This window comes from Idiotropiscis lumnitzeri, chromosome 9 (genome assembly GCF_059441095.1).
Source record: "Idiotropiscis lumnitzeri isolate Australia: NSW breed Sydney's pygmy pipehorse chromosome 9, RoL_Ilum_1.0, whole genome shotgun sequence".
NCBI lineage: Eukaryota > Metazoa > Chordata > Actinopteri > Syngnathiformes > Syngnathidae > Idiotropiscis > Idiotropiscis lumnitzeri.
The window spans coordinates 3,095,626-3,121,858 of record NC_142399.1 but is presented as its reverse complement, the minus strand read 5'-3'; the positions used below and the strand labels follow the sequence as shown (position 1 = coordinate 3,121,858).

General features: G+C 39.9%; 2 protein-coding genes across 4 annotated transcripts; one reads left to right on the top strand and one right to left on the bottom strand.

The window, feature by feature from the left end:
* Positions 1–580: 580 nt before the first annotated feature.
* On the top strand, positions 581–6,726 carry gfral (GDNF family receptor alpha like). 2 transcript variants are annotated; one of them, XM_088305288.1, is made up of 8 exons: positions 581–702; positions 1,320–1,427; positions 1,712–1,855; positions 2,147–2,459; positions 3,043–3,299; positions 3,366–3,446; positions 3,582–3,660; positions 4,190–6,726. In XM_088305288.1, exons 1-8 carry the CDS (start codon positions 666–668, stop codon positions 4,278–4,280), a joined length of 1,110 nt encoding a protein of 369 aa, XP_088161414.1. In that variant the 5' UTR covers positions 581–665; the 3' UTR covers positions 4,281–6,726. The 2 variants fall into 2 exon arrangements, with proteins under 2 accessions (XP_088161414.1, XP_088161413.1); XM_088305287.1 differs by having other exon boundaries at positions 3,043–3,446.
* On the bottom strand, positions 2,474–24,349 carry hmgcll1 (3-hydroxymethyl-3-methylglutaryl-CoA lyase like 1). Of its 2 annotated transcripts, XM_088305291.1 has the most exons (11): positions 24,162–24,349; positions 20,102–20,173; positions 19,872–20,018; positions 18,282–18,353; positions 17,472–17,579; positions 17,001–17,096; positions 16,726–16,874; positions 16,207–16,270; positions 15,932–16,120; positions 8,469–8,594; positions 2,474–7,313 (listed from the first exon to the last, which is right to left on the bottom strand). In XM_088305291.1, the coding sequence occupies exons 3-11, from the start codon at positions 19,968–19,970 to the stop codon at positions 7,209–7,211; spliced, it is 1,008 nt and encodes a 335-aa protein (XP_088161417.1). In that variant the 5' UTR covers positions 19,971–20,018; positions 20,102–20,173; positions 24,162–24,349; the 3' UTR covers positions 2,474–7,208. The 2 variants fall into 2 exon arrangements, with proteins under 2 accessions (XP_088161417.1, XP_088161415.1); XM_088305289.1 differs by having other exon boundaries at positions 19,872–20,173.
* Between the last annotated feature and the right edge of the window lie 1,884 nt (positions 24,350–26,233).

The following is a 26,233-nucleotide window of genomic DNA, read 5'->3' as shown; positions in this document are numbered from 1 at the left end:
GTCGGACTCCGTTCTTCAGAACCAGTGTTTGACTTATTAGATGTTCGAGAGACGATTCTTTTACATTTGCATATACATTGTGTCCTCACCAATGGATATATTTTTTTTTTTTACACCTGTGCTATTCAACTTCTTGGTCATTCTGTGAATGTGTGTGAGTGTGTGTGCGTTAATACTCACTTTATGGTAGATTGTATTGCCATCTTTATTGGTAACACTCAAAGTTTGTGACCTAGTCTTGAGTTTGACACCTATGATTTAACTATAAATGCACATCTTAGGATATGCGAGTATTGGGGAGGTTTATGATTGAATTTGGACAAGGAGATTTTGGTCCAAATGAAAAAATTAAAAAAAAAAAAAAAAAAAAAACGTTAACAGCAATTTAAAAATATCACCTCACACAAGCTAAGCCAGCTAAAAGAGAACATGAATGAATGAATGAATAATTTTGGCTTCAACTGGCTTTGAGGTGTTGACAGGATGAATGCTGTATGGCATATCGTGGACGTGAGGGGGAGGGGATTATATTTGTCTTTATTTTGTGCAAGGTGCAGCCTTTCTGTAAATGTGTTTGGACTCACTGTGGGCGTGCATCCCAGCGTTCAGAATAGACAGCAAGAGGAGCTTAAAGCATTTCTGTGTTTGTCCTTCGGGCAGCCACCATGCAAAGAAAACCCGTGCAGGCTGCTGTCCTTCTTGGTGAGTCTCACACATTCAACTTCGGCACGCGAGAACAGATACTGATTTTGCATTCAGATAATGTGGAGAAAACAAAGAGTGTGCTTTTTATTACAGGACTAGTACTTTCATTAATCACAGCATTCATATGCGCCGAAAATGTGTTAAACGGAAATGTTATTTGTTGAGTAGGATCCGACCAAAGACGGATGCAAACCTAATATTCTTTAAGATGTGACGTATATGTAAGGTTATTTGATTTATTTTTACATTTTGCTGTCCCCCTGAAAAGAAAAAACATATCAAATTGGGGTTTAATGCTTTTACCTTAACAGCGGTTGGTCTCCCATTACACTTTTCTAAGTCAATGTTAAAAAAAAATAAATAAAAACATCGTGTTTCGAGTGTGATTGTTTAAAAAGTAGCGCAACAAGTGGTTGTATATTGATATGAATCTAATAAACAAATGTATTACATTTTGCAAAATTTTCCATGTTCATGTTCCAATACGTGAATGCATACCCGTCAAAACAATGATCGATCATATTATTAACTCCTCTCAAAATTTGTCCAGTGAATGAATTATGTTGTTCAATAATGTCTTTGTCTTTCTTTGTCTTTCTTTCGGGGCATTTTAGGCTTTCTAGTTCTTCACGTTTGCAGCACGCCTTCACGCTCGGACTGCGCGACATGCATTTCACATTTGTCCAAAACGCAAAAGGCACTTTTTACCAGCATCTGTGAGGGTAAATGGATTCTTTTTTCTATTGCTTTTAGAGCAATGAAAATGTTCCTGTTGCATTTTTGATGAAATAATTACGTTTTCTCAGTAACCTCAGCGCGTGAGGATCTTTCATTGAATCGCTTCTAAGCTTGAATCGTTTGCGCTATAGCCTGGAGCAAAGCCGCTATAACTCAATAGATAGACAATAGGCTGTGACTTCAACAATCACCCCCCCCCACTCCCTGCTTGTAAATAAACAAGAACCATTTTCCATCCATCTGCCGTGCCTGTTGTTCAAATCCGAAGGATGCCAAATAGAAGGCCCAGAGGTGTGTAACCTGTCAATCCAGGCTGCGTTAGACCGATTTGCCGAGCCGCAACGGTGTGTGTGCGCCTGGGAGGAAGACGGGGACACACAAGAGCTGCTGGCACAATGCGAGTCCAAGCCAGGTGCAGTATTTGCCACGTACCATATTGCTGTTTACCAAAGGCCATCTCATGTCTGAATAAAAGCTTTTGTGGCACAAACTAGCTGCCCGGAAAAACAGGCTTGAATTGAATTTTATGGGACTAATCAGTTGTCATTATTTGGGTTGTAGCTCCACACAAAAGAAGCACAATAACGGACGGGGAGTCGAGCACGTTGATAGAATTTGCTAATTATGTTTTTATTTCACACAAGCGATGTGGCTTTCATGCTTAGACGTGACGCGCTGCATGTCTTTTTTTTTTTTTTTGTAGAAGACGCCGTCGGTTCATGCACGCACCAAATGAGACTTTGTGTGAGTGACGCCGTGTGCAACAAATATTTAGCACCTGTCCTTCAGGCTTGCACGCAGGCCCGGTGCGACCATGACGGCTGTGGCCGAGAAAGGCGACGTTTCTACAGAAGCTTGCCGCACAACTTTGCCGAGAGGTTGGCCGTGTGCGAATGCGATCGCGCCGATGCGAGTTGCCAGCACATGAACGCGGCATTACATGGCGGCACTTGTGGAGAGCAACCGTGGATCTGTCAGGAAGCTGTGAGACGTTGTTTAGAGGAGCAGCGTTGCAGGTATGCGGGGTGCATCGTCCACTTATCAACAAAAAAAAAAATTTGCTTCCTGTCCCTTGTGCCAACCAATCAGCTCTCTCCATGCACTCGTGTCTGTCGTGTCTTGTTATTTTTCCCGTTGCGTGTTTTATTTCCTGCAGTGGTGAGCGTTTTTTGTTTCCTTGTGCTTCTTTCTCACATTCAATTTGGATTTGCTGGACTTTGTTCAATTATTTTAATTTGTCCCCGTGCTTCGTTTGCCTTTAAGTTCTTACTCACCAATTTATTCGACAGTGGTTAAATGACTTTTTATTCCAGACAATCAAGAATGCCAAAATAATACCCAACATGACTGTAATCAAAGGTTTCAAAATGGTAAAAGTACGACTAAGAAATGATTACAATTTGATTTGATTGTATGAGGTTGGAAATTGATTATGGTTGACCATGAAGAGTCATTTTAAAATCCACTGAAAAGAGCACCTGCAAAATGTGGACAGTTTTAATACTGTATGGTGAATAAAACTATTTATTCTCTTAATTCTTAATTTTTTTTGGGGGGGGGTGGTGAAACTGTTTAAAAGGTGTGCATGTTGTCTTGCAGAGAATTGCTCACAAATTTTCAAGCCAAGTGTTGGAACTCAGAGGAATCGTCTTGCAGTGACGTCACTCTTCAAAGTGAATGTCTGAGCCTCATGAATCCAGCGCTCATCCTTGGAGGAGAGTTGGAATGCAGAAAGGCCTTCGTGGCTACTCTGGGCACGGCGTTGCACCATCCGTGCACATGCGAGCAAGTACATGGCGCCGATCTCTACGCATGCAGCATGATTCATGACGTGCTTCACAACAGATCACATTTCCGTGAGTCACACTCAACACTTCGTATGTATGGACCATATTTCAAGATTTTCTCATTTCCATTTCAAGAGACCCATTGGATGAGGGATAATGGTCCTTCTAATCCTCCTCCAATCAGTGAATCCGATGAAGGTCAGCACGGACGACCTGGTAAATGCCCAAACTAACATTTAACGCTCCACTTAGCTCTAAAAACAATTTTTAGTTCTTTTTGTTTTGGTGCAATGTGTGTTTTTTTTTTTTTTTCCGGAAACTAATTGCTGCTCTTGTTATATGTCTCATTAGGTTATCTTCTCTATAGCTGTGCAGCTACACTGCTGCTGGGGTTTCTTTTCGTGCCTGTGGCTCTTTTCTGCAAAATGCGGTGAGCAATATTATTGTTTCAGTGGAACCGCCAAAGTCAAACAATCAATTCATCTTGACATGCTCTGACAGCAGAGTGGGTCATCATTCATCAGAAACAGAGTCTTGTAGCAATAACGCTTAGATGGTGTTTTCTGTCGAGAAGAAGCGAGGTCAGAAGATATGAGAGCAGACGCCTCATTTTGTCTCATCAGAGCAGAAAAAGGAGAAAGCTTTTCTTCAAAATAACATGATTTGACCTTCGACAGTATTTCAAGCGAGAAAGATCAGTTTGGAGAGGATCACCTCATCAACATATCTACCATCCAGAACTCCTTGGGAGTGGCATTAAAGTGCTTCACGGCTCTTTTTTCGATTAATTGTTCACTGTATGCAGAAATGCTGCTTATTATAAACGTGGGTTTCTCCAAAAAGTTTGTTTCTCAAGACAACACTGAATGCCCCTAATAGATGCCTGCTCACTTTTGCAGGTCAGTCAATGTCATTCACAGAGGAAGCACAATTTTTAATTGACCTTTTTTTCTTCACAGGGTGGTGAGAAGAAATAAGAGACGAGAGCAAACCAGATTCCAGCCACTTCCAAAAAGTACTGGCAATGAGGCTGCACGAGAGTTTCCATGAAAATCAAATTAGTCATTTTCGTACCTATTTGAACTCCCATCAGACAAGAAGAACCCTTACAGGATTGATTGTCATCTTTTTCTGGATTTTGTTCATCTTTGTAAGGGTGTTTGATTTAATATGTTGCGCAAGATGTTTGAAGCGTGTCAAACAATGAAAAATGTTGAGTTATCAGCTTTTTCAAACAAGTCCAAATGTGAGTTATGACGGTGACGTGGATGCAAGTGAGGCGAAACGGTCCTTCTGATTAGATTGAACATTTCTCTCCACTGCCGTGACTACATGATGGGATGCAGCTGTCGTGCTGGGAACCCACATCTCCGATATCCATTCATTTTATTTTTTTTTTCTAAATACAACTTTTCCTGTTCAAGGTCACAATGAAGCCGGAGCCGGTCCCAGCTGTGTTATACCGAAAACCGATCATTCATCTGTCATTCCCAACGCTGATGCATAGAGACAACCATTCACACTTCCAGGCAATTTAGACTTAAACATAATATTCTTTTGGACTGTGGTCGGAAACCAGAGTACCCGGAAAGAAGCCACACAAGCGCGGGGAGAACATGCAATGGCGATGTGAGGCGGACCTGCTAACCACCGGTCGTTAAAAGTGCAAAAGTCGCACCACGCGGAACTTTGCTATTCATAGAAAATCCTTGTGGTTTGGGAAAGAAAACACAACTGCTACAAGCGTGTAGGATGTAAGAAAAAAATAAAGGAGCAATCAGAATATTTTTGGGCTTGATTTGCTCATCATAAGTAAGATTTGTATGAAAGTGGCTGCCAGGATGGCCGAGTAGTCTAAGGCGCCGCGTTCAGGACCCAGTCTCCCCAGGAGGCCTCGGTTCAAATCTCGAATTTCCCCATTGTGGGACTAATAAAGGGAATTATTATTATTATTGTATTGAAATATCATTTTCACTCGTCACGGTGAATTGCAACGGGAAACTCTGATGGTTTGTCTATTCATTCGGTTTATAGGGCAGATGGTCATGGATCATCTTCATTAGTGTGATACAGGGGCAGGTCCTGGAAGGGAACAAGAACTTTGGTGCCCGAAAGGGGAAAATTCACCCAACCTAGTTGCTGGCAATGTTCACTACACAAGAGGTCCCCAACCATTGGTCCAAAGTGGCCGGGACGCACAGATAAAAGAAAAAAAAACTTGCAGTACTTCTGGTTTATTTATTTGTTGGTATTTTAAACCTGTTTCTGCATCATTTCTTTGTTTTTTGGGAAGAAATGTGATCCAGCTACGGATCATCCTCCTCCCCTCTCGGGCATTTCTTTGTCTTGACAGTGTGGAATGTGAAATTCAGATACACTGCTGTGCTCCTTGCTTGCTCGCTGCTATTTATGGACATGTCAAGATGAATCAAGCTGTTGCCCTTCAACTCAGTTTGATTTGAAAATTGCCTTCTCAAATGAAATCTCAGGATTTCTCTCTGTATAGATACGAGGAATTTATTATTCCAAATTGAAAAATTGCTCATTTCCTGACAGTAGGAACGCATTTTAATTCATTCTGTAAAAAAAACTAAACAAAATATATATATATCTATATATATATAGATATATATATGTAAAATATATCCACATCAGTGCATGTCCAAATCAGAGAGCAGAGCGCGTAGCAAAAAAAAAAAAAAAGTCGTGAACATGCAATTAAATTATTGGCTCATAATAAAGTGCGTGTGCACAACATACACGCAGATGTTTGGAGCATGAATTGAATTGACTCATGCGTAATGATGGCGGACTTTTGCAGGAAATCAATTATCACGTGTTAATAAATGTATGCAAATATATACAATTGCTCCACGAACCTTCATTACTGAGATATAATTTGGTCGGAATCCATTCTCTGGCAATGCAGCTGGTATTTCAATTCACTTGATTGGCAGCGGGGAAAAACGAATGGTAATTAAGTCATCGACTTGGCTCACTGACCAGATTTGCTTTTTAAACTTATCTTCAGCACAATAATCCGGATAAGAATTGAAGAAAGTTATTCGTCGTTAGCCACAATGAACAGTGAATAAGATCTAAAGCGACAGACAAAGTGTTCTTGTTGACGAGGGATCACCAACGTGGTCCCCGTGATGGAGCATTGTGAATTCCTAGGAATATTACAGAAGCCCTCATTTGAAAATGTGAAAATTGGCCTGATTGATAATTGTAATTTCTCTAATTATTGTGGGAACTCATAAACATAATGAGTGTCTTCTCATAAACGAATGTCATTAATTATTCATGACTTATGATGGAAGTTCATATGAGCATTTCTTTTTCATTTTAGAAGTGAGTACAAACTGGTTGCCCAAGAAGTAGTTCTCTCTCTCAAAAAGGTTGGTGATTTGCCACATTTATTTAATCTGAAGGTGCTATTTTGTTCTATTTTTATGACAAAGAAAGAAACAATTTGTACATTTGGAATGATGTTTGCCCCTCCTGAGGATAAATTAAAGTTCTTCTTGGAAATATTGAAAAATTGCCTTTTTTTTTTTAATTTATGAAGTCGCCAAAGCATTCTAAACATGCATTCCATATAATACATTCTTATTTTATGTACTCCCCTTCTGCTGGGATCAATTAGTCCTATAAACGTGGCTGAGATGTAAAATAAGAGCATGACCGCAGCCTTTAAAATGGACACGATGTACGTACGGCTACTTCTGCAGCCCATTTTCGGATGCAAACCAGAATTCCAATTCGGATTTAGATCTTGATGATGGCTTGCAGTGGCCACGTAAATTGATTTGGTATTAACAGGGTAAGGTTATTTCAATTAGACATACTTTAAATACAGACACACTCTGACCTAGTTGCAGTACACGAACATTTCCTACACGGAGAATGCATCGGCAGCCTAAAGTGGCAAAGAACTCCTCATCAAATCAAATCAAAAATGTGAAAGAAACCACATCACTGCATCCTGCCTCTTGCCTGAGCAACTTTTGAGTTTGTCTTGCGCTGTAGAGCAGTGCAGATGAAGTCTCCTGCCTCCAGGACTTTGGCCACGTTTACCCCCTGTAAAAAAGAGAATGAAAAAGGGGAATGTGTACCATTATTTACTTCATTGATTCCAGAAGCTTGTGTGGAATGACTTGTTGATAAATCACAGACGCAATAGAGGTGAAATGGAGTGCACTCCTGAAACCATTGGAGTCACTGATCACTCATTCAAATGATCTCATTTAACTTGAATTATTATTTATTCCTGACAAAAAAAAAATATTTTTGTTCATCTATCTGCGCCAGAGAAATGAGTGGTAAAATAATTGAATGTTCTTCCACTAGTATGTAGAAGCTATAATTAACCTGCGTATCTTCCTGTTGCCATTCATACAACAGAATAAAAGCTTTGTGTACGACGGACCAGGGTCACATTTTGAGCCGAGTCAGCCAATTTGTGCCATCTACAGGACTCAAAAATACAGCTGGTTCATGAATTAAATTTGAAGCTTCATTTTCCCTTCACTAGTTAGTGACAAGTAAAAAAAAAAAGCTAGGTTTGTAGTGATGGACAAATGAAGCTTCACGAAGCCCTTATATATCATATGGTATTTGTTGAGTCCTCGAGATGGCACTCTTGCTTTAAGCAGTGGATATTTCATATGTTTGCATTCCACTTGTCTTTTTTAAACTAAGAGCAAAAAAGTGCTTCTCGAAGATTAATTTTCCAGTCACTAGTTCAAACGTATTTAAATATGTCTAATATGTATACAACTTGAAATCAAAATGTCTTTTTTTAAAAAAAAGGGAAATTATTAATGAATGAATGTATTAATAAATTCATAAACGTGTCATTTTCAACAAGAGTTCACTTCCCCAAAATCAAAATGCGTTACATTAATACAAAGTATTGTTTCAAATACCTTTTGCTGTGGGATGACCACAAAAAAAGAAAAAAAAAAAAAAGAAAAGACGGACAGTTGACTAGTGCTGCATCCCACCTGTAGTGAAAAAGTTCCACCAGCAGGGGTAGAGATTGTTAAATAAATAGTTGATGGGTTAAGGCACGCAATAGTGTGGGCGCATGAACCACCGATGTTATCAAATAAACACTGACAGAAAAGTATGTTTGCAGAGCCATATGTTTATGTAAATGGACTCCGGCAGATTGTATGAGTTGGGCTGCGGACACATAAATTACAGCAGGTCTGCAGGAGTGTGCGCACTCACAGTGTGGATGCCCATGCCATGGAGCATGTAGAGAACATCCTCTGTTGACACGTTGCCAGATGAACCCTGAGCATACGGGCAACCACCCAGACCGGCCACTGCCGAGTCCACCACGCACACGCCCATCTGCAAAGGCAAAGTACAGTACAATCCAAATCCATTTCTCTCCTTCAAGGCACAATCCATGAAAAGCATTTACTGTGTTGATTGCATCTTTTACACGTCCAAAGTGCTACAAGGCATCAAACTGTCAGGAATACAAAGAAGACACTGAAGGGCTATTAAGGCATCTCATGGAAATGGTTCGCACGCTGTAGTCAACCTACTAGTCTACTTGTACCCCCAAAAAATATCAGGTTAGGGGCAACTATGCTCCTAGCAAAATAAATACATAGTAAGTCTGGAGCAGACTTTCCTTATAGTTCATTTTTATTTCATTTTAACATTATTTATTTTATTAGTTTGAGTTTTTTTTAGTTGTCAAGGGTGTGTTACTTTTAATTTCATCAAAAATGTTTCGTTTTGGATAAGGCTATGATTAGTTTTAGTATTACTTAAATTTTTTATTTTTTAATTTAATTTTTAAATATATTGCGTATTTGTCAAATGCAAGATTAAAAAAAAAGTTTGCCAAGTATTGTGTAATAAAGTAAATGACATAGCAGCACAGCAAAACCAAAATAGAGTGAAAATTCTAGTTGGTTCTGTGAGACCATTTGTAACTTGAAACGTTCAAAAACCAAGTTAATATTTTGCATTGAAATGAATAGAAATGCAATTAAATAGTTCCAGCCCGAAATTAAGTTATACCTCTCTTTTAAAAATGAAAGTTAATGTAAGTAAATGAAAAAATAATTCTAAGTTACAAAAAAGTGGGTCCTGCTCCGGCACGGTGTTTCAAAGACGGTGGCCGTAAAACTGGAATGATGCCTCATTGTGAGCGTGTCCCGACATTAGAAATGAATGGAAAACCTCAGTGAACAAGAGTGTTCAAACTGTAAAATCAGCTCTGGACGAGCTACAAAAACCAATGAAGGAACCTTAAAAACAACCCAGAAATACTTGGGGAACCAACGCACTGATTTTAAAATGAGTATATCTCTAAAGTATCCATTTGGTCTCTTCCAGTCAGTGGTCGTCACTCACTTTTCAGATATTCTGAGTGTGCCTGTTATTACAAGATTGATGATGTTGACACTTTAGCTCTGGAATAAATTTCCAACTATTTCAAAGCAATGGGGGAAATAACACTTTAACAGTGTCACCAAACAGAACATGATTGTCTTTGGAGGTTCCGAATACAGACGTACTGTATTCACAACTGTCATTCCTGTTTCTATTCCGGGAAAATCCCTGAACAAAGATCTTTCTTCTGTTGAATCGTTGGACATGGCATGGAGCTCCCCGCCAAGGCTGCAGCGGTGCTTTCCAGCAGTTTAAGAGGAGGACAGCGTCGAAAATGAGCAGGCACAGAAAGTTCTTCAGTATGGCTTAGTCATCCTCTTTGTCTGCGCCTGGCACCGGTGCCACATAGTAAGAGCCTTGTGCACTCAATATGGAACGCGACATTTCATATGGTTCTGATTCTGCTGGTTACTCGTGTTTTCACAGCACTACTCCGTCCTTTCCGCGCTACATCGAGGAGACATTTTTGCCCCGGTTAAGAGGGTGTCCGTTTACGCCGTTCCAACAACACAGGAGTTATAATATTACTATACAAATGTGCCGTTGTTGCAAACTATAATCATTACTGTCATGCATTATTTCCCTGATCCCTTCAGGATAAACGTGCCTGATTTAGAATTGTCGTAACACGTGCACATTGACACGTATATACTGTATATAGCGCAGGAGGGAGTCGGCTATACTGAATGTACTGCACACTAGTTAAAAGGCGAGCAGCAGCATTTTGGAGCAACTGGAGGCGCTTGAGGGAGGACTGGTTGACTCCAAAGTAAAGTGCATCACAGTAATCTACCCGAGATGTAACAAAGGCGTGAATTACTGTTTCTAAGTGCTGTTGGGAAAGAAAGGGCTTCAATTTAGCCAGCTGCCTAAGATGAAAGAAGCTGGATCGAATAACAGCACTGATTTGCTGGTCTCATTTCAAATCACTGTCCAGTTTATAGCTGAACAATCATTAACACTCACCAAGGGCAGTGTCGAGTTGAATGCGGAGAAAACCCACAGAGGCACGGGGAAAACTGACAGACTCAAAAGACAAGTTCGAATGGCAATTCCTAGTGATGGGAAAATGAAGCTTCATATTTGCTTCATGAACCAGGTGTAGTATTTTTGAGTCCTCTAGATGGCACTGTTGGTTGAAATAAAGGGTTTAAAAAATGGCAAGTCAGTGTACTTTCAGCCCAACGTTGAACAGAGAGTGCCATCTACAGGAGTCCAAAAATACTACAACTAGGTTCATGAAGCACATTTGAAGCTTCATTTACCCATCACTAGCAATTCTCATCACCATGAAACGTCGTAAGATATGCTAAGTCTTGCTAAGTGGCCATCCAAAGAGCTTCCAGAGTAAAACGAGTCCTTTTTTTCCTTCGGGTTGATTTATTAGCGGCTGCAATTCATCATGATCAATGTTTTATTTTGGTTTTATTGTCACCGACCACTCCACATATCTGGCCTCCATATGATATTTAATGAGGTGTTTTTCAGTTTTTGCAACAAACGTTTTTATGAACATACCACAAGGGCCTAAATTTCAATGTTGACGCTGCAGGAAGAATAAATCTGGCTTCATGTGTCAATGAAAAACTTCTAACGCTTCGTTTTCAATCAAAAAAAGTTGAAGCACCACAAATATTTCCAGGATATTTTCCACATGTCCCGGGTATTATCGTGAGAATATTAAAGATGTTTTCCAGCTTCCGCAGCAGTGCCAGATGTCAGGGGGGTCCCACAGGGAGACAAAATTAACACACTGATACTCTCAGTGGCACAGGGTCATGAAGGACTTTCACCCCGCGGAGAAGGATCAAGCAAGCAAAATTAAAAGACAAGAACGTACTTCTTTCAGGGGCTGTCTAAACTCGCCGTAATTGCTGTTTGTGTTGGCAAGGCAAGCGGTAGAGGTGGGGTGGAAGGTGGCGGTGGCGGCGGGGGGGGGGGGCTCAACTTTGGTGTGTTCAGTGCATGACATTTCCAGACCTTGGTTAAAGCCAGAGCAGGATATTGTACTCGGCAGATTTTTTGTGTTGTATAAACACAGAGTTGTAATCTACCATGCCAATCCTCTCACTTGCAGCTGCAGACCGTGCAGGGCTGGGGGTCTTCGGCGTACGGTTTCCGAGAGGAACAAAACAGACCCTTCAGCGGCGAGCCTTGTTCATTTGGACGCTAATCGTGCGAGAAGCGGCGGTCAGCAATTCAGGCTTGCCAGTTGCTCAGATAGATTCATGGTGCCCAGAAACCAGATGTGCACTCAGCATTAGAAAGCCATCTTGACCGAGCTGCGGCGGTATGAAAACAATGCATTCCTGTGTAAAGACACCGTGTATTCCGAAACGGGCATGGTTTTCGGATACGCTTGTTGACATTCTACACTCACACTTGACGAGGCTGAAGACGGACAAGTTCCCATTTTGGTTTTACACGTGCGTCAGAGAGACAGGAAGAGAGAGAGAGAGAGCGAGCGTATTCAAGGCACGATATGAAGCAGTGATGCTTTACCCACAGCTACATAAACCGGCAGGCTGAAAGAAGCCGTCGCGTCGCCGCAGCTGACACATATATCAAACTTTTCCTGGAAAACATAAATAAGCTTACAGTCACTAAGCAAAGCCCAGATAGTGGCAGAACAAAACAAACTTTACACACTAAATAAATGATATCTCCACCTTGTGATTTATTTAAAAATGAAAAATTATGAACTGCATCAGCAGTTTTCTTTGACAAGCCTTACTGGGTTTCACGAATAAGCACACCTCAGTCACACTAAAATCAAATCCTGGAACTTGTTCACGCTAGAAAATGCAATAAAATTGCCGAAGCGCATCACGCTTCATTCCAGGACGCAGTTGGCTTAAAGGAAAATAGGAAATGATATAAAACGAGTGAATGTCTTTTAGGAAAGCAACCTTTTGGCATTGCTAACCGTCAGACAAGAATAAAGACAAGTTAGCCATTTCATAATCAAAGCAAACGAAAGCACTCACACATTTAATATAGCGGGAACAGGAAGGTGCTTGCTGAGCGATACGCTTGCTGGAATTAATAAAGACTTTCTGTTATTTCAAGCTGTGGAAAATTTAAGGCAGTTTCGTTATAGGCTTCGGGAGACAAACCATGACGCTTTTCTGACTAAAACAATCACAAATGATTTTTTTTTTATTACAGCACATTACTTTTTAGTGGCTCTCCTATGAAATGCTCCATTTGCACATTTTGATAAATACCTACGAATCGCAGCAAAGGACCGTCGAATCTACGTTGATATTTTTTGGACTATACAGAGGAATCTCAGAATTAAATTAGTTCTGTGAGTCTTTTTATACTGTGAAATGTTCATAAAACAAAGTAATGTGTCCCACTGAAATGAATGGAGATGCGCTTAATCCATCCCAGCACCAAAACTAATGCACTCTTCTTTTTTTTCGTTTAAGTGTTTGGTTAAAAATGAATATATAATGCAAAATAGAAATAAATTGTTGAAGAAAATGCAATAATTTTTGGACTTCTTTCACCACGTCATTCGCAAAAGCAACCGCCATTAGATTTGTGATTGGATTGGGAATGGAAATTATGCCGACATATATGCAAAGTCTTACTCGGCAGAGTGATACGGCTAGTTATCAGTTTACAGCAATGTCTTATCCACGTTGCCAATGGTGATGCAGTTTGAGTAGAAACCACATCGATTTATCTGCTCGTTCATGCCAAGTATATCAAAAATGTATGTAAACAGAGGTAATTCTTTTACAAAAAATATTTTGGCGCAGATTTTTGGGTAAAAAATATATGCATAATACGGATAGTTATCATATGTTGACAAACATTTTTATGAAAGGTAAAAAAAAAAAGCAATTCTAACCATGTTATAATAAAATACAAGCTCTGTTAAGGTACACAATAGATGGATATTACCTATTAAGAATGACTCATTTTGCTTGCCAAGGCTGTGAAATCGAAGTACATAAGTTGTCATTGTGTGAACTGCCAGGAGTGCGGCAGGAACAAAGCTGCCCCCCCACAGTACTTTTGAGGGGGAAAAAAAAAAGGTACAAAGGCTAAGGAATGTTTTTATCAGGAACAAAAGAGATGACTCAGGGCTGACAGCACTGGGGGAATTCATTTCTCTCCCAGTTGGTGGTGTGGACCTCTGGCACACACTAATGAAAAGGTATATGATAAAATCTTTCATTTCCATCTTGTTTATAGGTGAGCAAATTGTTGACTAAATAGCCCCAGCTGATATTATCTTCATTGAGCGCAGGGATGCCGAGATGAATCGTTTTAAACATGATCCGCACCTCCTGCTGTGATTTTTTTCCCCCCGCAACAATGCTAAGCAAGTTCAAAAGTACAAATTAAAGTGCGGCGACTTTGACGGACATCTATAAAAGAGCCAATCATATTTAATGAGTGCGATCTTATTTTAAAGCAACATTAAGCCATACGATGATGAGGAAAAGGTGTGGGGAATTTGTGTGTCCATACGAAACGACAATAAATCCCAACTTGCTATACATGACTTAAAACGAATGGTTTACTGCCCAGCGAAAGAAGTTGACAACAAAACGTGTTCCTGCAGCTGCGCCAGCCGAGAACGGATGAAAGGATAATTTTCCAGCTGCATTTAAACGCAGCATTGTCAGGAGAGCCAAAGATGAGTTAGGATGGCCCCCATCCCTCAGGGCTCTTCTATCCGCTGAGCTCTCAGTTGCCTTGTACAACAGACAGTGAATAGGTGAGCCTTTGTGACCCCCCTAGCCCCCTTCCTCACTTACATCTGCTGATGCAAACCCACACCTACAACCCCACCCCTTCACTGAGCGGCGCTCTGTGTGATGACAAAGTGACCCAAAGAACTTATACTGCCATGTCTGCATTACCTATGGATTTAAGTCAGTTTGAAGGAAGGTTAAAATACTGCCAGACACTTAAGAAGTCTCCTGTTGGCCATTGGCCTATGCCAGTGCTTCTCAAATAGTGGGCCAGGCCCCCCCTGGGGGGGCGCGTGTGACCCTGGAGAACATGCTTTTTTTCCGCCGTACAACAATAAAGTGTAATTGCACATCTGCACCACTAGTTGGCAGTGGCGCTCTCCTTTCCCATTGTGCACAGCGAGTAGTAATTTTACAGTGTAGGTTTGTTTTGCAACGAAAATGCTATTATTTATAGTTGCGGCGGAGAGTGGGAGGCGGTGGCGGGCGAATCATTTTCTTCTTTCTAGGGAGGGCGGAACAGAAAATAATTGAGAAGCACTGGGCTATGCAGTTTATGTCTTTGTATGTTCATTGTAGTTTCGGGATTCTATTTAAGTAGGGACATTTAGATCGCATTACTTAATTCCCCCGTTGGCTGTTGACTGACGGTTTCTGGTTTTCTGTGTGCTACTGTTACCCACACGTAGAGCTTGTGCCTCCTGCGTACTTGGCAAAACAGAGGATGCATTCATGTCATAAACGGCTACAATGTCAAGGAATTTGGATTGCCGTGTTGTGCGTAGCATATTGCCTCAAACAGTGACCCCCACTGCAGAAGACACAGTGGCTAAATGAGTCGCCGAGTACCTTGTCCACTTGAATAAATAAACGCCTCACCTCAAATAGACGCTTCCTTTTATGCCCTCAAAGATTGCAGGTGGTACCACGAGGTAGCTGTAATTAGGATGACTATAGCAATGTTTCCACATAGCGGTTGACTTTGGTTTGGTATGTTACACCCTGATTTGGTTAACACCGCAGATAGCAGCATGAGCTCCGTGAATAGTGAACAAAAAATAAATAGTAACGCAAGCGGCTTCTTGGCACTGTTACAGACTCCAGTTTTTTTCCTTTTCTGTAGAGGAACCAAAGTAGCATAGGAAGCATGCCATGATTTTTTTTTTAAAAAAGAGGGTTTGTTCTTTTGATAAACTAACCCGAGTGCCATAAAAATATATAATTACTGATAATATGCAAGGAAAATGAAGATGCACTTTGTCCCATTATTATTACATAGTAACAACAGTGATTTCAGTTGGGTTAATATGAATGCAAGAAAACATATGCTAATTCCACTAAAAAGTTTCTGCATCAACAATAAAAAGAATGACAATCTGTTTTGTATTTCATAACAATCAGCACAATCAGTGGAATCTTTCAAAATTGTAATCACTGCTGCAGCACTTTCTCTTCTCACGTTTTCAAAAAACAAGCTCCATACAGAATATCAGAGTCCCCAAAATAACCAAATTGGGCATTATGCCCCGCAATGTGAAGGTACATTTTGTTGTGAGTTCTCACCTGAAGTGCGGTGAGGATGTTTGGCAAGGCTTGGCCGTACGTGTCATGGCAGTGAACTGCCAGAACGCTGGCCGGAACCTCCTTCATCACACACTGCAGCATCTTACGCATGGAACCTGGAGTGCCCACGCCAATGGTGTCGCCCAGGGAGACCTCATAGCATCCCATCTCATACAAGCTCTTGGCTACCTGAGGAGAGGAAGAATATGATGAAGGGGAGAAAGTCAAGACACAGAAAATTGATCCATGAAATCTGTCTAATCTTCCAGACTAACCTGGGCCACTTTGGATGGATCAATGTCTCCTTCATACGGGCATCCAAGGGCACAGGAAACGTACCTGCAATGGTATCACTTGGATGAAATTATTACATGACATGTAACGCAAAAAAAAAAAAAAAAAAAAAAACATTCATGCTGAGTGACGTCTTAATTATTGTGGAATAAATGTTGTGAATTACAGGGTTTTTTCCCCCCACAACTTGTAAATCAAACTTTAGTGGAGGTTCCTCTCCAGGACTTATGTCCAAAAAAAAAACAATTTCAACAATGGGAATTGTGGAAGAGAAATCTTGAGAGGAAGTATATGACTTTGAAAAAGAAACATTTTTTGTAGCCTTGAAGTATAAAAGCTTTTTTTTTTTTTGGTAAAAACATTTTTTTATTCATAATTTAATATTATTTAATATATCATATTAATAATATTAATCCATGTGAACCTGCCTTCAAGTTAAAGAAAAAAAAGTGTTTTTTTGCGCGGGTCAACCATGGGTGACAAATAAAAACGATACAAACCCACGAACTGGAATCATTCGCTCTTTGGCACCCTTGACAACCCGGTCAAAGCGCTGCATGCTTTCATCGATAGAGCAATTGATGTTTTTCATGCTGAAGGTCTCAGACGCTGAGCCAAACACTGCCACTTCAGTAGCGCCGGCTGCAAGCTTGTGCAAGAAAGACAAAATGCTTGGTGAAAAAACATTTTGAAGACTGGGGAACAAACAAAAACAAAAAAAATCATGAAGTCAACAAGCACCTTTGACCACAATTCAAGCATGCATGTGACTTACAGCATCCTGAAAGCCTTGCATGTTGGGTGTCAATACCGGGTACTGAACATGAGGCGCTCGCTGGATTCCTGTGAGAACCTCAGTATGGTCGGCCATCTGAACAAAAAGAGGAAACACACACGCGGTATAAAAATAAACGTTTAACGTCAACAGAGCTTGTTCCTGAAAATATATTATTCTCAGTCAAGCTTTTCACATTCCGGCACAGACCATTAAGGCCAAAGATATTTGATGTCATATTTTCTTAAAATGAACAAAACATGTTTGAGTATCTTTAAAAATAGAAATGCAATTTATGACAGGAAGTGTGGTCTTTCTGAATGTACAAAAAATATATTTCCAAAGAAAAACATCTGCGGCTCGGGCCGGGCTGCAGGTAGGCCGAGGAAGTTGATCGCACAAGACATGCAAGAATGTGACCTTTATAAATCAATTGGCACTGTTTGGCTGCGCATCAAGTGGAGTGATTACCTGCGGTACCCACTTTGAGGACACAAAGCTGGTGGCCTCGATCACACGCAGGCCCGATCCCGACAGCATGTCGATCAGCTGGATTTTCACGCCGGTCGGAAGAATTTCCTGGGGGACAGTAAAAGCCAAAAGTGCTCTTTCTGGATTTGATTCCATTCACGCTGGGAGGTACAACAAAACAGACAACGTGCAAAAGAACTTGAGACGTCTCTTTTAAGTAGATACTGTGGTAGGAACTGTAAAAGTTCTGACACGCAACGAGGATTCATTCAATGGGGACATCCTAAACTGACTAAACAAAGCCACAAGTCATCATTTCTCCTCTTGAATTTCAAAGAAAATGGTAAACATATGCTATGTTAATTGTGGCGCACAACACATATGTTGCGCATGTTTCATGTTGGAGAGAAAAAAAAAATGGCATCATTAGGGCACATAAACATATATCATGTACCGTATTTTCCAGACTATAAACCGCTATTTTTTTCCCTACAACCGTGCAGCTAAAACAACGGTGCGGTTTTTCTGTGGATTTTTCTTTCACCACTAGGGGCGCTCGATAGTTCAGAAAATACGCTAAATAAATCTCGATTTTTTTTCTCTTGTGTCAAAGGCACTGTTTATGTATTCACATTACAAAATCATTCCATACTAATTTTTTTCAACATAGAAAACTCCGGCTTATAGCCTGGTGCGGCTTGTATATTTATTTTTTATTTGTATTTTTTTTTTTCGAAAAAAGTTGCAGAGGCTTATATACAGGTGAAATACGGAAAGTACGGTATATGGAACAGAGATGGCAGTCAATACCTTTTCATTTTGTAGTCCATCTCTGGGCCCAACTTCAACTATTTTCACACTCTCTGGATATTCCGAAGCAGTCTTTAGAAGAATAAAGAAAAGAGACATATTGTTTAATAACGCTTGGATGCTGGGAGACAGCCAACAGTTGTCACCATAATCATGACACGCAATGGCATGGGAAGCAAACAGATGTTTCATGGAGAAAACGTTTAGAAAGATACGTTAGATATGTTTCCCCGCAAGAACCACAAGGGGAAATTCTGAGGGATTCTCTGTTTGGAACCAAAAACGGCAATCATCGTCGTCGTGAAGACATAAATGAACACTTCAACAAACCATCTAATGTACAGTTTGTGTCCGCCACTTGCTGCTATTTTTTTTTAACTGGCCACATTTATTTCCTGTCAGGCTCACATGGCAAGAGTCTTCACACAAGAGTCTTACTGTCAACTATATGAATTTAACATTTTATGCGCGAGTCAATGCACTTTAACAGCTGCTGTCAGAATTGAAGATGGAAAACAGATCTTATACACTTTGAAGGTAATGTTGGTGTCGTGCTTAAAAATTTTCTATGTCAAGTGATTAATTGTTTTCATTAATTAATCACAAAAAATCTATGATTAATTACGATGAATCACATTTTTCAACTACTATTTATATTGTGAAGCTTGTAACTTATTTACTTGAATAAAATCTTGAAATGAATGCAAAATCGCCAAAAATGAAGTATATTTAATTCAAAGACTGTTCTAATAGCTTTCTTGGATTCTTAAATATGATCTAAATGAAGACATTTTTTTCCTTTTTCTCAAAACTCCACACACTCCAGCAATATTTGTTTGCAAGGCCTAGTGGTAACCTGAGCCAAGGTGTTTTGTTCTGCGATGATGTGCTAAATATGTACAGCTAATATGGAACCATATTTGCAAAGCATGCAATTTTTTTTTAAATAAATCAAACTGAGTTAACTGAGTCAAAATATTTAACTGACCTAATTTATTTAGATTAATCTCCAGAGTGAACGCTTTAATTTTGACAGCCCAAATATAAACACAAATGATGCATGATAAGTGGAGTAGAATATATTCAAATATATGTTTCACTTTTTGCTAACAGTCAGCAACTAATACAAATGTGATATTGTTCTCATTTTTGAAAGGTTAAGTTGAAATTAATTTTCAGTCCTTACAAAGGCTGCTGATGGTGACATTTTGCTCCACTTTATTACGAGCTATCGAGTGGGTTGCGCCAGGCAAGTGGGGTCCCTGGCGGCCTAATCACGCAGTGGGTTAATGGTCTCCCGCTTTTTTCTCAGAGCAGGATCTCCCAAATTGCTCGGCTTCGATGTAACCTTAGTCTGATACGTCAGCAATCATTGCAACTTTTCAAGGAAACAGTGCATCATTTCTTTGTATAAAGGAAATAGAAACTCAGAAATGCCGAAATACTAAAAGCGAATAAAATAGGAGTACAGCTGTCTTGTTTCAAAAATGGCGCTCAGAGAGAGAGCATCAATCATGATGAGGTCATGTGACTTAGCATGTGAGGCGGATGAGACACACACACACACAAAAAAAAAAAAACGACACCCACCTCTCCCTCTTCCAGCAGCCAGCGTCTCAGCCATGGATAGTCCTGGATGAGTTGTTCGTAGCTAAGGCAGTGCTTCACAGTCGAGGGTAGGTTTCCCATTCGGGGGGCTGCTGTTCGCGCTTTCTCACTTCCCAAGACGAAGCAGCCCTACCCCTCGTTGGTCAGAAGCTAATAAAGCTAATGGAAACATGGAGATCAATATTCCCGGATGATGCAAGGGCCTTACTTACCAAGATTAAATTAGATAACTGGCGCCGACTGGGGAGGATGACTCAGCAGTTGCCATGGCAGCCACCTCCCTTCTGCGAGGGATCAAAGCAGAGATGGGTGGGGAGGCGGGAGCAGAGAATTTCTTTTTATGAAGAAAAACAGTAAATAGACCAAAAGGAGATGCTGACTTGGAAAGTTCTGATTGCTACGTGAATACTGGACATAACTATGAACAAAGTGGTCGAATATCCATCCATTATCTGAAATTTTACTGCAAAAAGACTATATTTGATCGCAGAAAACTTAGGAAAGATTTAGAATAAAATATTCTACTTAATTAAACTTGACTCAGACAGTTTTACACTGAATAATTTACTCTCTTTCCTGCGATCAAATATAGTCATTTTAGTCATAAGTACTTTACTGTCTTTATTTTGACTTTTGTTAGTTTAGTTTGGCTTCAAGCAGATGTCTTTCCATCTGCATTTTGATTTTATTTGCTGCCAACCATTTAATGCCTGCTGCCTCCGTGTTTATTTAGGCTGCAACAAACTTAAGGTTGATATTGTTTTAGGAATCCCACAGGAGTCGAGGTGAAAGGATTGGGATGGTACCGGATAAAAAGCTCACGGCAGCAGATGGGAGCGTGATTATCGAGTAAAACGACAGGTTGCAACAAGGAGGGATGGAAAACAGGCATGACAGCGGACCTCGAGGAACAGGATTGAAGTCCTCTGCAAAAGAAGAAAATAAAAAACTCGGACCTCTGACGTAGCTGACCTCCAAAATGGGAGCGGTACAGGACTGGAAGTCATTCTGAACGGGAGCAGGACAGGAATAGGAGGGTTTTTTTCACCAGAATTGGTGAAGAGAATTCTTTTTTAATATGGTCCGGGACTGGGACGGGATGAGATATTTTTTCTGCTGTGGGACAAGACTGAAAATCCACTCCTGCATCACCCTCAACATACAGTACAAGAAACTTTCTCTGTATTGGTTGCCTTCATGGCCATGGAAAAGTTGAATTCTCCGTGTGTTTTACCAGGAGAGCCAATTTACCTTGGAGATGAAATAACAAGATTAGGCGAACATTTGCCCCAATGTTTCTGGTGAAATTGTAACGCTTCACGGAAACAAGCTGCTTTGATTTATCCCCTGTGACCTAAAACTGTTGAGCGCTTTCCATTGCCAGACGTGCCACCACTGCCAATGTCAACTGCATGGTGTAATAAAACCGCTTGTTAAGCCAGATCAACATTTACCAGAGAAAGAGGCATTCTTCTGAAGCCAGATGTGAACAATAGAGAGGCTAAATGAAGTCCTTGCATTCAACCATCTCACGGCACTCAAGGAGAGACCTCGAGCTCCGTCTCAGGGGACCGAGGCGACTCATGTGATCGGCCGGCCGGCTGTAGCGGACCTCAAGGTTGATGTCTATCAGTTGCACTGATACAAAAGATTTACCCCATAATTTTGTCTAATCATGATATAGAAATGCAGTTTTCTATCTCCATTTTCGAACGTTACAGGTTTCATTTTTCAATTCAGCCTCCGCTGTCAGTCTTTGGTTTTTCTGCATTCATTTCCATCTCATGTGTGGTGAGTGTGTCAGACGTCTGGACAGGAAATTATGCATATATTAAAAGAGTGCAAGTCCAGGAATATAAAAAAAGGATGCGTGAATGAGAGAAATTGACCTTAATTGTGTATATTAGAAGCAACGTGAAAAACGTCAGCGACCGAGGCATATATTCAGATGATTTTTCATTGATTTATTTTATTTATTTTTTTACATATCAAAATATTAATGTAGGTCACTGTGCAGTCTACAAAGTACATGGTGGTGCTTTTTCTATTACTCAGTCAGCCCTAAATTAATTTCCGCTGCATATTTTCTCGTCTCTCAGATCATGGTAGGGATAAAAAAAATTAATAATTTAAAATGAAAGTTTTGGCAAGCACAAAAGAAATTATTACAATATAATTTATTTACTACAATTAGTTTTTTGTTTTTTTGACTGAGTCAGCGACTTATTCTGAGGTGCGACTTGTATGTATTAAATTTAAAGCATGAACTGGAATCCAAAATCCCCGCTCCCTAATCGTATTGCCTTTCCTTTGCCGGTTGGCAAATACTTTTGGAAACGTGAAACGCACAAGTACTGTTCCATTTGGCTTTACGAATTAATCAACTAATTCCCTCTCCAATCCCGTCGTACACTGAGGATAATCACAATTAAGGGCATTCTGATTCCGATTCGAACACCACTCTGAATGCAGCCTATGTTATAAAGCCGACGTTATCAAATGGTGGGACGTGTACCCGTGGGATTAAATCAAAGCACTTCAAGGTATATGAGATTTGAAAATATATTTAAAACGTAGCATCCATTCAAAACACCCTGGGACGAAGAATGACGAAGATCGTCAGTGAAGCACAAGCCCAAGACTCTCACTAAAATGTCTCACTAAATGAATTTAATGTCACAAAATGTCGGTCCTTTCGGTACTTTAAAGTATTGCCTTTTAATCACTGATAACTGCATCAATCTCTGAACCCTCACTGGCCTTTTCCCATTTCTTTTTTGAGGAAAGTCAGCAGCTCCAGTTTATCTTGACAAATACCAGGTGCAGCGAGTCACTTGAAACGAGTGGCCTTCCGGGGCTTTCGGGAATGAATGCAACCAACTCTTTGTCAAAAACCCAAGTCAGGTTTTTAAAACAGGAAAGGTTTTAACTTCCAGTTAAAACAGAGGATTTAGCTTTTTTTAAAAAAAATGCATTTTTTAGCATTGCATTGACACTAAAAACAATTTAATCTTTGGCCCGGAAATACTATCTGATTCTGCTTTCACGCCACCAACTGTAATACAACAATGACTCCAACATTTATGCTGTATAATTTCATTTGAAGCGTGCATTCAAAAGGCTGTTCATGAAAACAGTAAACTTTCCTTGGCTATATTTTATGAAAAGTGTCTCCATCCTATTGAATTTCCATGATAAGCAAATAGCCACTGAGGATTTTCAAACTAAAATGAAAAGCCCTGTTTGTAGCGTTCTTTCTGGAAGGCTGCCGCTGACAGCCAACTTTCCACAGTTCACCTTGGAGACAGCATGTGTGTTACACATTATCTTCTCACTGAGGCGCCCCCATGTTGCTTTTAGTACTGAAAAGTCACTAACCTTTATGCAAGGTTTATGGCAGGTCCACATTGTATTGAATAATGTAATAATGTAAATTGGGATTCCAGATGCAATTTGTCGTTGTTGTACTTGCAGCATAAATTGTTTTGTACTTTTTTATTTGGGACCTCACAGGTGATTTATGACCACAACTGGATCATAAAATATTTTTTTTTCTAGTGCATCGATATTCATGGTGGGATGAATTAAATTTCAGAGAATTCACAACTGGGACCAGGTTGCAGTACTATATAGAAGCTATAGAAACTCTTTCAAACAGATTGTTTGTTTTACCAAGTCAAGACCGAGTTCTCCTTTGTACGTTTTTAGCTGGATTTAACATCAACATCAACAAAATGGAGCTGGAGTGTGTTTCAAATATATTTTCTTATTTGACTAATGTTCTAAAAATGTGTTTGTTTGGTTCAAAATTGTCCATTACGGATAAAAGTCAGGGAGGGGGGCACCTCCGGTCCTCCAGGGATGTATTTTTCTTTTTTTTTTTTTGTTTCCCTCCTCTAACACACTTGATTCAAATGATCAGTGTCGTTATTAGGCTTATGCAGAGCTCGCTGGAGTAGGGTGTCCTCCAGCTCATTCACACCCCTAATGAGGACAATTACTTGCGAAAATGGACGGGTAATATGAAAACACAAACAAGTGTAATAAAAAAAAAATAAAAAAAACAAAGCCGCCGAAATATGCCCAACTCTTTTGGACTTGACACACGCCGTCTTTGAAAACAGTCCAATTTACTAAACTCTACTTATGCCGTGGATTTCACACGTAGGCCTTCAGTGAAGTCCTACTTAGTCCAACTTGAATAAATCCCCCTGATATTAGCATCATTTGTGACACCACGGCTGGAGAAATAATATACAGGAAGACACTTACGCACAACTGAGTGAGTGTAGGACGACCCAGCTTCTCTTGAATGGTCCGTCTTGAAAATGGCATCCGCAGTTGTGTTCTGTAATTAAATCCATCCACACTTTTCCGAATATATTTTAGATTTTCGAACGTTCACCAGTTACGACTTTCGGGTGTGTTGATTCCGCATAGCACTGCCCCTTGCGAGTGAGTTTCCAATCACTTTGACAGAAAAAAATGCCCGCGCAATTGCATCTGAATGCCCCGGAAAGAATAGTGCGCGCTACTGGGATTGCGAAACCTGCCTAGCAACACGAGCTAGCAAAATTCTGATTGGATAAAAACTCTCACCTAATAATACAACGCTAGGATATAATTTGACATTAATGTGAAGAATAAGATAATTTTTTCTTGATCATGGTAGGCCAGCAGAGAAGGCCTTGAAGGCCCGTCACGCTGCAAAACAAAGTGTGCTCCAACAAAAGAGCCCGAAACAGACAACCTTCGGTGACTACGAAAATTTGGTTTTGACATTTACATTCTGAACATTTGTCAGTTTTATCTCTAGTGTAATCTAGAATATTCTAACCAATACAACATTATTGTGAAGTGATGTGGAAAAAAAGACCAAAAAAGATTAAAGCAGCTCGATGTTTAAATCATATTGTCTTATAATCTTTTGCTACTTTGTTGAGTGGTTTCCCGTAATGAAAATACACATAGAACAAAAGAAAAAACACGTCAACTCAAGAAACATGAGTCGAAAAGAATTAAACATTTTGTGTTTGCTTTTCAATCGACTGCAAATAAAGGATGAAAAAAGCTCCGGCCTGTCTGAGTGAAATTACTTCCACTCGAGACTAAAAACAAAAGCTATGCAGTCTCTTGGCGCTTGCTGTGGTGTACCAATTAGTACAAATTGCTTTTAAAAATCATTGGACTGCCAAGTTCAATATCCAATTAGCAGGCAATATGATGTCATTATTTATCAAAAGCTAGCTGCGCAGATTCAATCTTTGTGTGATTATTCGCATTAGTCAACCTTTGAAGAAGGATCCTGTGATCATTAAACAAACTTGCATTAGAGTTATGCCGAAAGTTATTCGCACAAGACACTTACATCGTTAAATCTGGCACATGTATTGTGCGTATGCTGGTGGCAAAAAAAAAAAAATCCCCGAGCATGTTAAAGCATCACCCTCTGAGAGGACACATTCCTTGTCATAGCAAACAAGATGTAAAAATGTGACCTGCGTGCTCTCCCTTTTCAGTCGGGACTGATTGAGCGGCATGGAAGCCATCGGCCACCCACCGAAATCCAAATAAGGAGAACCATATGTGTCGAGAAGGACTGGGTAAACTGCACAACATTTTTATTAGATACAGTTTCACTTGCCTTCTGGATGGACTGCAAGGTGACACCGTGAAAATAAACTGATGGCTACAGTAAGAAAATAATGTTAACAGAGCTTGAATCAACGAAAACAGGACTTAGTAAAGCAAATACCAATAACAATATTAACTGTGTTATGACATTGAAAATAATGACAATGCTCAGGTTGGGCCTGTTGGATTTATTTTTCCAATTTTTTTGGGAGACTTTGCATATTTGGTTTCTGGGATAACAATTTTACACAATTTACACTCATAAAACAGTTGTTGCAAACAAACAACGGATGGAAACAATTGCAGTCGAGGGGCTTGTAAAAATCTTGGTCTTTCAATGATATAGAAGCGGTTTAAAAATGAGTTTTTACAATTTGTTGGTCGTCCCACTCTCATCTATGGTTGTTTTATTGAAATTCCCAAGTAACTAAGAAACATACGTATAATCATTTGTCATAAATACACAGTCACACATTTCACACATTAAAAAGACAAAATAACTTTTGTGCTTAACCTGACTTAATATTGAGGATATTTCCCGTTATGCTAGCCGATAAGTATTTCGGTTTGCTAGCAAAGTTTTTATTCATTTCAAATTACTTACGATTGATTTCAATAATAAATGAGTAGCAGCTGGAGAAAAACTACATCTTTATCAAACCATCTAGGCACAATTTTTTAAATGTTTTTCTGTCGTATTTTGATTTTCT

What these genes read in the sequence shown, in the direction of transcription:
- gfral (XM_088305287.1), top strand. Translation starts at nt 666, where the DNA reads ATGCAAAGAAAACCCGTGCAGGCTGCTGTCCTTCTTG. An exon ending in ACAATGCGAGTCCAAGCCAG is followed by an intron (nt 1,856 to 2,146) that starts GTGCAGTATTTG and finishes TTTTTTTTGTAG; the next exon opens with AAGACGCCGTCGGTTCATGC. An exon ending in AGGTCAGCACGGACGACCTG is followed by an intron (nt 3,447 to 3,581) that starts GTAAATGCCCAA and finishes ATGTCTCATTAG; the next exon opens with GTTATCTTCTCTATAGCTGT.
- hmgcll1 (XM_088305289.1), bottom strand. Translation starts at nt 19,970, where the DNA reads ATGGGAAACCTACCCTCGACTGTGAAGCACTGCCTTAGCTACGAACAA. An exon ending in ATCCATCCAAAGTGGCCCAG is followed by an intron (nt 16,121 to 16,206) that starts GTTAGTCTGGAA and finishes TCCTCTCCTCAG; the next exon opens with GTAGCCAAGAGCTTGTATGA. An exon ending in ACATCCTCACCGCACTTCAG is followed by an intron (nt 8,595 to 15,931) that starts GTGAGAACTCAC and finishes TTGCCTTTGCAG; the next exon opens with ATGGGCGTGTGCGTGGTGGA.